We start from the raw sequence: 11882 nt of genomic DNA on the forward strand, positions 1-11882 counted from the left end.
TAACTCATGGCACTTTACATAAAGGTGGGGGAAGGGTGAAATCAAGCTCCACTTTGAAGCCAATTGAACTGGAGAAGCCTGCCTGCAGCCTCTGACCCCTAGTCCTGCCACTCCACCTAGCTCTGTGGCTGTATGCAGGAAAAGAGGAGGGATGGGGGAGAGGGAGCAGGCTTCAAGCTGGGGTTTGCCCAGTCAGAGCTGGAGGAAGAGGGGGTGGGATGGGACCATGAGGTGTGAGGAGGCTCCAATCCACTCCTCTGCCCCCCAACTCAGGCCAGACAAACCCCAGCTGCAGCTTGCTCCTCCTCCTCAGCCCTGCTCCCTTCCTGCAGACAGCCCAGATCACACAACAGATTAAGTCTAGGGAACACAAGTTCCCTAAGCTAAGGTACTCCAAAGCGGAGTGCCTTCATCTGATCCCTCATTTGATGAGGGTCATTTTGTCACACAATCGGCCACTTTAAAAGTGCTCTGCAGCCATGCATGTGCGTTACGGCATGGCTATAGAGAGCACTTTCAGGGGGACAATCACAAAACAGATGCACTATGCTATAGGACAGATATCCAACTGAATGCTGGGGCCCCCTCTAAATGTTACAGGTATCACACAATTAACTGGTTAATTGTAAAATTACCTTTAGATTAGCCACATGTGCAAAGTAGCTATTATGCCATAAAAAGCACCAACCAACTATGAAGTTAGAGTATAAAAACATGTACTAATTTTATAACTGGTTGCTATCAAGCTTTAATTTGCACATGTAGCACAGTCTCCCTTGAGGCTCGGAGCCGCGTCAGCTGGCAGGACTCCCAGCTGCAGGGGTGCACCACATCCAGCTGGAGTGGGAGTCCCACAACTGAGGGGACTCTCAGCCTCAGCAGCTGCAGATACCGGGCCCTGGCAGCGTGCCTCCTGGGCACAGTTCCGATCTCCCAGCCCCAGCGGTGCATGAAACCCCCAGGGCTGACAGACTGCAGCTGCCACTGTGCATAGCATGGCAGGAGGCATGACTACGTAGACTGCACATTAGATCCCATTGTGCCCTTACGTGATGCGTAGAGGGGCCCTGGAGAACACTCTCTGAAGGGTCTCAATGAGCTAAAATGTTTGTGTAAGTTTTTGTTTGTTTGTTTGTTTTTTAAATAAGGACGCGTAAGGCAAATTCTTTTCAATTAATGGTAGCCAGTTGCTGAGTAACATACATATCACAGTATATAAGATTGTACCAATGCTTTTTTTACCATATGAGATTTAAATTTTCAGTAGCATGTTTATAAACCTATGCCAAAAATGTCATGATTTATAGCTGCTTTTTGACCATGATAACTACGTTTGATCAATAGTACTCAGGACATCAAGTGCTTTATGTGGGGAATCCAAAGCATGCAGAACTCTATAGAACAGAATCCAGACCTCCAGACATCTAGCCCCCAACTCCAGTCTTCTTTCCCGACAAAAATTAGTAAGGAAAAAAAGGGTTCAAAAGTTATAGGCAGTGTCAATGCCCCACGTAGGATAGGACTAATTCAAATAGTTTACATTCTTATCACTAAAAGACAAACCTACCATAAGTTCAGATGATGTCTTCTGCAGTAATCGAATGCTCCGATTTAAAGTGCTCTAGTTACAGGAAACAGAAAGGAGAGAAAAAAAAAAAGATTCAACATATCAACGCAAATAAGAACCATAATGCTTTCATATTGCGTGTCTGAGCATACAGAGTGAAACCACCAACAAAAAACCAGATCGAATACCATTTCTCATAGACCTTAATATTAATGGAATCAAAACAGCTGCACCAACTAAGACCAGATGACAACCCTTTAATGAAATTAAGTCAGTATTTGTAACTGACAGTCTTAGAACAAAACTCAACAATACTTTAGCTAAAGCATATGGTAGCTTTTAAATTGTGTATCTAAAATATAACCAAAATTAGTAACAAGAGTTTGATACTGTTTTGTTGAAGGTAAAATGGTTAAAATTAACTGTGTGCGCCCAGTATGTTACACCAGAGGGGGAAATATTATTGTGGAGCTTCAGAAAAGAAAAGCACTTACCCTAGCTTTAACATATTTCTTGACAGTCAGTTTTGGAAAAAGGAAAAGAAAAAATGAGAATAATTAAGAGTTAATTAGAAAAGATACAGCAAAGAATCAAGAGTTTGGAAAAGAATCCCTATTATTTTTCTATGAGAGGAACCTGACAGGGACAGAAATACAGTGGAGTTTTCTCAATTCCCAACGATTCTGGAAAAAAAGTTGTCCTGTACCTTCCAAGAGGTGCTGTTCACTTAATAGAACTGGATATATAAGACACTAAAACAGAATAAACTGAAAAACTTAAGCAAAATATATATAAGCTGACATCTGGTGGAGATACAGTTTGAGTTTGACACTTTAAAAAAAAATGCATTGCAAATCCTGTTAAAAAAGCCAAACATTTCTGGATCTTTAAAAGGTTTCTACAAAAAAAATTCTTTCTTCAGAATGTAGCCCCATAGAATTTCCAAAGCAAACACTGAAGTAGTAGGCTATTCCTACACTCAAGAAAGTAAATCTGTCTCAAGTGCAAAAATTACAACCATTTCCATTACTTAGGATGAATGAACTGTAAAAGGAAAAGCTAGTAATATACACGCTTAGAGTTTTTGGAAGTCTCTTCCTTCCCTTTCCCCACTATATAATACTATGTGTAAATAGAGAAACTATAAAAACCAAAGAAGAAAAGGTAAGTTTTATTAAGAAATATTATTAACTAATATTAACCAATACTAACACATGCAATGCAATTTCTTTGTTAAAAACATACTTTAACCTGAGCACGCTCTACCAGTAGTGCCCCATCCTTTTTCCTCCCACTTTCCTACCCTTTGTATTCTAATTGTGGCTTTCTGTTTAGAAGCTCTGCTTCCTGCAGTCCCTTCATAGCATCTGTAGAAGCAAGCTGCTTGAAAAAGCTTTCATAATGCATATGCTTATGCATTATGATTTAATTGGTCTGTAAGGTGAAAATCTACCTTGTCTTCTACTTGACTTGAGACTAAAAGGGCTAACTACCTCTCCATACTTTGAATACCATAAAATATATAAAACCTATATTTAAATATAAAATACACAAAAATGTCTATTTTGAAAATACATAATATGTGAAGCTAAGTCTGTTGTGAGATTTGTACAAAATAAAAATCCTTTCACTTTGACTTTGCTAATATTTTTCTAATCTGTGTGTGTGTTCATAAAACATCATGTTTTGAAAATTTACCATGGCTTGCTCTAGTGGAATAACTTGCTGATCATGAATTGTTCGAATACTGTTTGCATGTCCCTTTAAGGCATTTTCCAGTGCTCCTCTGGGCTGTAAAAATACATAAACATAAAAATCAGTATGCTGGTCTGTACTTATAAGATGGTAAAGCAATGAAAAAGTGTGTTTGCAATGAATGACAACATACTTTACAAACTATGAGCAACAGGATACAGTAAATCTAATCCCATAACAGGGAAAAAGACTACTGAAGATGTAGAAACTTCAATAATTGAAACAAATATGCAAGTCTAGTAACAGGAATGTTAAGAATATCTGTACAAATTCAACAAAATCAATTTTCATATAGTGCTCTAAGCCGTTTTCTTCTCAGTATAGAAAATAAAGAAGCCCATTCTTTTATTCTAATCATTGAGACACCCATGAAGAATAACTGATCTTCTTAAAGTAGCGCTCTAGTTATTTATTCAATATCTGTCGAGGTCCAGCGGCGCCCTCCACTGGGATCATAATTTCATTCAGAGATGAAACTGAAAGATCTATGCATAAGACAGAAACAGGAGCAGAACATATTTCTTAATCTGTATACCTTGTGTTGCTCCAGTTATTCTAATCAGATGTTACCTCATCTTTAGGATTGGCAGGATTTGATTTTTATAGCTAAATGTCGATTTTACCTCATACACACAAACCAGACCAATGGAAAAATATTTCCATTGATAATTATCAAAATGTTGGGAAAGGGGATATAAGAATAAAGAAAAATCCATGACAGGGGTAAGGAAATTCAAGATGGGGGTGTCGCGCGCACACACACACGCTGTTGCAGACTGCTATCCACACACTGCTCCTCTGGCAGGATCTTGGGCAGCTCCTGCAGGAGCTGGGGGCCTTGCTGGGAGGGCTGTGCTGGGAAAGCGGGGGGTGGATACTGCTATGGGGTTCTGCTGCCAAGAGGCAGGGCTTTTGGCAGCCAGGAGACTGGTGCCACTGGCTACTGGCTTTGCCCAGGTTCCAGCTGGGGTTCAAGCACCAAACTCTCACTGAGCCCAGCCCAGCCCAACCTCTGCATTCTCAAGGCGAGGTGCACAGGGGTGCCCCTGGGGCCCAGCTGCTGCCCCATGCTGCCTGGAGGGGTGGGAGGCTCTAACCATCAAGGGGCTGGGATGCCCCTCCACTGGTGCCTGCCAGGTGGGACTTGCCCCTTAAAGGGCTACAGGGAGTGGAGAGCCGCTTCCTGTCTTGGGCTGGGCAGCCGCTGCCTCATGGTGCAGTGTGGGGCTCGGAGAGTTCAGTGGCAAGTGACTGCCAGGAATCCTCTGACAAGTCTCCTTCCATACCGAGCACCACCAGCAGCTCCAGCACAGCCCCTGCCCCTGCGCCCTACTCCATGACAACAAAGGCACCATGATTTAAAGCAGGTATGCTTTATTGATTTGAGGATATTTACTTTTTATATTTTGACATGTGATTTTATAAAGATTTTAACAGCATACTGTCATTAATAAAAAACTGTCTGCCCTCCACACTCCTAATTCTGTGCAATCCTGAAAATTTAAATGGATAAAAATCAGAATAAATGCTTAAAAAATAAACATTGATTTTAGCCATCAACCAACACCCCCCCCCCCCCCAAAAAAAAAACCAAAATAAAAAACACCAAATTCTGCCAAGCCTACTTATCTTTTAGATCTGGCTGTCCCCCAACATTGATCATTTCCAAGTCCAGAACTTCAGAAGTTCAGATACTTGTATCATATGCCTGATTACTGAGAAGTCATGCATCATGCATCAGTTTAATCCTTGCTTAGGTCCTTGAATTCATTGTCCAGTTGCGAGACCAGTACTTATAGGTCTCTCCTAATTCTAGCTAGCACAATGCTTCAGTATAACTGCTGGCATATGACCAACTGAAGAGGATACAGTTTGGTCCAATCTGCTGCCACAGTCAGAGAAAGAAATTCCAGTTGGATTATAAAGAACAGGAAAAGGCAGGAACTTCTTCAAGGAACTTTGTAGGGTCTGTAGCTTCTTTGAAGTATAAGGCCATATATTTGGGAGAGATCCACCATCTCCCCCACTGAATCACTCTGCTTTGTAGATACCATCTAGGTAAACCCTGTTGAGGGTAGACAGTTCAAAAAATAGGAGCATGGTAATATTAAACCCTCAGATCTCATAGTTACAGGACACTCCTGGAGGCTCACAAGCTGACAAATCTACCTAGAGGGTACCTCTTCCAAGAAAATAGTGAATGATTTATTCACATATTAATAAAACTTCATAATAATAAATAATAAATATAAATAATAAAACTTCATACAGAAGTATAATTAAGCAACTTAGTTCTGGGTGCCATAAGGAAACCACCATACATGTACTTTGAGTCTACTCTCAAGGTTTTAATTTGTTTCCCACCACTCAGAACAGACTGTACAAATGCCTTTCTTTAATTGATGAAAGCACACAACTACCTTTACTTTATGGCTAGGGCTGCCAGGCTCTGGAATGGGCTCCCAAGGGAGGTGGTGCTCTCTCCTACCTTGAGGGTCTTCAAGGGGAGGCTAGATAGACATTTGGCTGGGGGATTATGATCCCAGCACTCGTTCCTGCCCGGGGCAGGGGGTCAGACTTGATGTTCTGTTCAGGTCCCTTCCGACTCTAGAAACTATGAAACTACGAAATCACTTGCTGAATCTTCCTGTGTCTTGCCTCAACGTTTTCTTCCCAAATCTTATCATCTATCATAGCCTCTCTCCCCTCACTTTAAACATGCTGCCCTTCTGACCTGACCTTTTTTGACAAACTTCTTTCTTACATTTTGGGGAGCCATTATAGGGTAAAACTCTTCCAAAACAAGACCAGATTGCAGCAGCACAGGTACTATTATTCATCTTGTTTTCCTATCACATATTCTCGCCATGAGCGTGATTTTTGCATATGATGTTCCACATAATTCCCCTGTGGAGGAATTTAAACCCCTGCACCCAGCTGGGCATAGGGATTTAAACTCTTTGATGGGGAAAGCCCCTTGGCTCTGCCTGCTAGAAGCTTCTGATCTTTTGCACCTGGCCACCCAGGCTGGGCTTCAGCAGTTATGCAGTTGGGATCTGTTTCTGATTTTCATAATCATACATCCTGCTATGGAAGTGTGACTGCTGAGTTGGGGTCAGATCTGCCAGGGGCCCTTCAACTATCCTACCTTAAGGAGAACTCTCATGTAGGTATTGCTTTGCTGCAGGTCCAGGTTAAACTCTGCAGTGATTCCTAGAAAAGTGACTGTTGACATATTGAAGTTCCTGACACTGTCTTTGGTCACCCCATAGCAGCAACTCTGCCCTCTTGCACAAGTCAACTTGATAGAAGAGCACTAAAGCAGTGCTCCATCCAGTAAAGCCTCTCAAGTATTAAACAAACAAAAAAAAGGAAGAAGCTGATTTACTTGATAGCAACCACTTTCTCCTTGTGTGTCTTTATGGTCATGCCTTGAACTCACTGCATAACATTATGCCTAGAACAGCCTCTTTTATTTTAATTATCATCATGAGGATGGCAGTATTAGCCAGTTTCTTTCATGTTGCCTAACAGCACGTGCTCTAAAAATAGTGCCAGCTCACAAAAACAAGATGGATGGGATGAAACAAGAGGAATCATTGGAATTATTCAGTTTGACCCTCAAGCCTCATAACTATATTTCTTTCTAGTAGGAAACCCAGAATACACAGTGCAATATATTCCTGAATGCCTAGAGCAGTGCTTCCCAAACTTTTCTTCAGCATGACCCTCATTTATGACCCCATTTCCCCAGCATGACCCCTCACTCCCAACCCCAGCCCCCTACAGCCCCATCTGCTAATGTTGTGACCCCATTTGGGACTGCAACCCACAGTTTGGGAACCACTGGCCTAGAGAATAGCAACAATGCACACTCAGCAGGCCATGATGTATTCCTAAACATTTCAAAACATTACTGTGCTCTACAGCTGTAAAGATTCAGGGAAACAAATGTTATTGCAAGATAAGGATGCAGTATGTATGAACTGCTCACACAACAGTTGGTGGAAATTACTTGACACAGATATAGGTACGTGTGGATTTTGTCTAACAGTGAATATGATTTGAGATAATTGGTCACTTAGTTCATCCAGCAAGTCAGCCTCTCCTATCCAAATTACAAACCTCTGACTTAGAGGAGGAGGAAGATAACAACTAAATCTTGCCTCCTTCTTCCTTGAAAGATGAACAAGTCTAAATTCTCTCTTTTTAACCTTTCTTTGGTTTTCTGTTTATCCTCCTTCCATGCAGAGATGACAAGCCATGCCTTTTTCCCTTCAATACACAGTACCTTACTTGTCTAGAAAAAGAGACAGCAGCTTAATATTTCTGAGTAGACCTGGAGTTTCTGCCAAAAAAGCAATCAGGGAAATAATTCATGTACTGCTAAAGCAGTGATTCTCAAGCAGGGTGAAATGGTAGCTTAGGACACTGAGGGATCCTTTCAAGGGTGCTGCAGGGTGCCTCACAATATTACCACTGTTGGGTGTGCAACCACGATTCACAGGATAAACCCAGAAATCTCAAATAGGAATTGGTATTGTTAAAAACATTATGACCTGTTATAACCTCTCCGAGTTCATTGCAACAGAAGAATCTCTATTATTTTTCTGTAGTCAAAAAATAGTTGAAACTAAGAGGTGGCATTTCCTGAGAAGTGCCTTAAGTTTAAAAAGGTTGAGAAGACTCACCACTGAAAACATTCAGTGCCCGTATTTGGCAGCCAAATGTAGACAAGGAAAGCCAGCTTTGTTCCAGTAGACACTGCTTCCATTGCTGAAGTTTTAGTTTTAAAGGCAACTCCCAAGACCGGGGACACACACTCTGCTCACTCGTTCCCACTTTCATGGAGGAATGGGCAGAGAAGAAAAATCAATGTCTCTTTCAGAAGGGAAGGGGAAGGCTCTTCCTCGGGACTTTCCCCAGAAGCAACCTTATTCGGTCTCCCTCTCCTGAGAGGACCCCCTGCAGGGTCAGCCTTAGCATGGCTTCACAAAGAAAAAGACTCTGGCTTTGAGACCCTGGCTCTTCTCAGTCCCTGGCTTCCCCAGTGATCTGTAAACACCCCATCTCTGGGAGGTCCTTTTCTGGTTAGCTTGTAGAAAGAAGGGAGGGTATTTTCTTCTTTAAAAAAAGAGGGTTATCAGAGTGCTGATTGTCCCCAAAAGCACAACAGGCTCTGCTTCCACGCAGTCTTTATTTGTGCTTTTCCAGTCCCCTCTTTCCTCTCTTGGATTTTACTCTGTCCACACTGGGCTCATTCTATTTTTATCAGCCCTGGGACCTTCTCCTCTCCCCACAGCTCCTCTTCTCTCAATGTTTCACTCCTCCTCCTCAAGCCCAGTCAGCCACACTTGCAACAATGCAGTTAAAAAACTATAGTCTTAACCTAGGGACAACACTCACTCAATACAATGAAAGATTATATCATGGGGAACCAACATAAGAGCAGTCTCTGTGGCTTGCTGTCAGACCTAGACTGCCATCTGCCCCCAAGTTGAAAAGGGTATTTAGATGTCCTACTTGGAGAACTATTTACAGGCATTATTCACAGTAAAGTCTGCCCACACTGAACCCCCCGAAGTTCTCCCCCCTGGACCTGCAAGTTCCAGTCACCCACTCAGTGCATACCAAACCCAGAAAGCAGATAGTGTTGCCATCTTAGTGTGACCCTAAGCGTCCCTTAGCAGCTCCAGGCTTGTGCTCAAGACCATGGTAATTCAGCCATGTTGCATACATCTGAGGGGTTTGGTGCATGCTCCTCTGCAGCACTCCTGAGATTGCCAGAAACCTATCCATTAGTGTTACAGAGTGGAGACAGACCTCACCGGATGTCTAATTTGTGCTGCTGTTGATGACCTTTGTCATTCCACAACAAAGGAAAATCAGTGGCATGACAAAAGGTAGTAATAGACTCCCACTTTATTGCAATGGACATCTATTAGCTCTGTGGTGAGAGAGTATGGGCAGCCTGAGCTGCTCACACCCTTCAGACACCCTGGGCAGGTGCTCTGGAGGCAGGAGATCCCCACCCAGGGAATCTCAGGGTGCCTCTCCACAAGTGAAGTAGGTGTTCCCCACTCAGCCAGACTTGCTCCTGTGATCACAGGGGATAGGTCTGGATGAGTGGGGAAAGTGGAGCTTTCCTTGCATAGCCAAAACTGCCTCCAGAGATCATATCGCTCCTTGTCCAGCACCATGAAGGGTGAGACAAGGAGCAACATGTGTTACACATGGCAGCACAGCTGATCTGCTTCATTTGGAAACATCTATTTTTGGCCATACAGTTTTGCTGAAACTTACCTACCCTTTAGGAGATAGTTCTACCTCTTGGATGCTGGACATACTGGAAAATCCTTAGGCATGAAGAGAATCTCTACTTCAACCACTGGGGGCAGGGGAGGAGGAAGAGACAGAAAGACAAAAACAGAAAAGACTGTCCAGAGATTGGACAGAGATTGTCCCCTTTGGTTTGGAACCAGCTTTATTTGAAACATGGCTCTCAGAGCTAACAACTTAGTATTTTTGACACCATCAACAAATTAACAAACTGCAAATTCAAAATCAACTCATTCAAAAAGCGGTATTTTGTTTTGTTCAGTTGAGTTTAGTTTAGTTTGGTTTTTTTAATCTACTGCATTTATATTCCTCCAGAGCTCTTATCGAGACAGAAAGATCATAAAACGTTACATTTTTGGAAGCCAGTGACAATTTCAAAGCAATTTAGCTTCCTGACATTCTAACAGCATGCTGTCTCAAAAGTTGTCTGCTACACACTGAGCAACAGCACAAGGGAGTACTAAATATAGCCCAAACTTCCACATTGACAAGTAATGTTTTTACCTATTGTAATTTTTCGTTCCTTACCTAGAGATTTTCGACCTTATCTTTTCTCAGTTTAAAGGTTTTTTCCCCCACTAAACATAAATATATAAATAGAAATACAGTAACATAAAATATTTTCTTTCATACAGAAGCTATGCTTAAGATGCCTCTCTCAGGGGCAGTTCTAGGGAAACCACTGTTTGAAGAATGCAGCATTCAGGAGTGCAATGGAGAGGTGGACAGGGCAATATCACTTCAGTCATGCTGCTGCAATGCAATTCCTTGACTCTTCGCACAGATCTTCTATGCCCTACTATAGCTTTAATGAAACAGCCTTCTGCTTGAGGGATTTTTACAAGCAGAAGAGACAATGCATAGTCCCACAGAACATTCCCTGGGGCCTGCCATTCATCGCCTAACTTTTTTATAGGAAGGGTTAAGGGAACACACATTTCAACAAGTTGTAAAAAAGAATAATCTCACCTAGGCAAGGCAAGAAAAATGTGAGAATACAATGAGGAATTGCACTTTTTCGAGAAGCCTAGTCGGTATTTTAGTCCTGTTTATATAGGTTTGTGATTTCATGTAAATCAGCCATGTAAACCCAAGCCCACTTCAAAGTCATTCCCATCATCTCTTGAAACTCTAACCACTCTTTTCCTTTACTTCAGGAGTGACCAAGTTAGGGCTGGCAGGCTGGATCCGGCCAGTGACGCCACATCATCCAGCCCACCAGGCTCCCCATGCATCAGGAAATTTGGCAGCAGGGGAGTGGTGGCAGTGTTAATTGTAACAACTCCCAGAGCCATGAGAATTAATGCTGCCACCACTCATCCTGAAGACTGCCCCTGGGTGCTGGATTGGGCGATGGGGCCAGATGAGCTGGGCACCACTACTCTATCTCTATAATACTAAACAAATCTTAACAGATATGAGAGAAACCATAGGACTCTACAGATCTGTGCTTAAAGCCCCAGCTCCTTAAGTCAACCTGAAGACAGCAGAATCACAGTTCCCATTTAAAAAAAGCTTCTAGCCTTATGATAGCCAAAACACACTTGAAAATGGGAACCAATGTAACTAAAGCACCAGGACATAACAAAGCCTGCAGGTGGCCTAAATCAAGAGGTGTGATGCAGGAGGACTATGCATGTCAATAAGATGCTAAGTGCAAGACGAAGCCCATGACAGGAGCACAACCATCACCACCAGCCAGAGAACTGTACATGTGACAAAGCGTAGCTGTGCTGGCTTTCCCCTCAGGTACCTAGCACTATCTTTGTCGTGCTCTGAAAGAAAGGGGAATTCTTGCTTCTCCCAAAAAGAAGGGGAAGAACCTTGTGACCTCTTTCGGGAGGCAGAACATGGTCCCACACCACTTTCCCTGCCTCTTAGTAACTAGAAAAGAGCTCTACAGGAGCAGGCTTCACACTATGGGAGTCCCCTACCTCCCATATGGAGGCATGCTTAAGACCAGAGCAAAAGAATCTGCTGTCCTGACCAATTCTCTTGCTATCCAGGATGGATGAAAATATGAAATTATTTAATTTCATTCAAATGCCTAACAAAATGGTGCTAATTCTTCACCAGATTTGCTTTTACATATAGATTCATAGATGTTAGGGTCGGAAGGGACCTCAATAGATCATCGAGTCCGACCCACTGCATAAGCAGGAAAGAGTGCTGGGTCTAGATGACCCCAGCTAGATGGTTATCTAACCTCCTCTTGAAGACC

General features: G+C 42.6%; 1 protein-coding gene across 16 annotated transcripts in view; it reads right to left on the reverse strand.

Moving 5' to 3' along the window:
* The window catches only part of PROM1 (prominin 1), a 121375-nt gene that overhangs the window by 13545 nt on the left and 95948 nt on the right, over positions 1-11882 (reverse strand). For 11 of the 16 annotated variants that reach the window (XM_025211443.1, XM_025211442.1, XM_025211447.1 and 8 more), the window contains 3 exons: positions 3266-3358; positions 2062-2079; positions 1568-1621 (listed from right to left, as the gene is read on the reverse strand). In XM_025211443.1, coding sequence (XP_025067228.1) covers positions 1568-1621; positions 2062-2079; positions 3266-3358 — 165 coding nt within the window. The remainder of the gene's footprint in view (positions 1-1567; positions 1622-2061; positions 2080-3265; positions 3359-11882) is intronic. The other 5 variants (XM_006029950.2, XM_006029946.2, XM_006029949.2 and 2 more) reach the window with 1 other exon arrangement.

Source organism: Alligator sinensis, unplaced genomic scaffold (genome assembly GCF_000455745.1).
Source record: "Alligator sinensis unplaced genomic scaffold, ASM45574v1 scaffold466_1, whole genome shotgun sequence".
NCBI lineage: Eukaryota > Metazoa > Chordata > Crocodylia > Alligatoridae > Alligator > Alligator sinensis.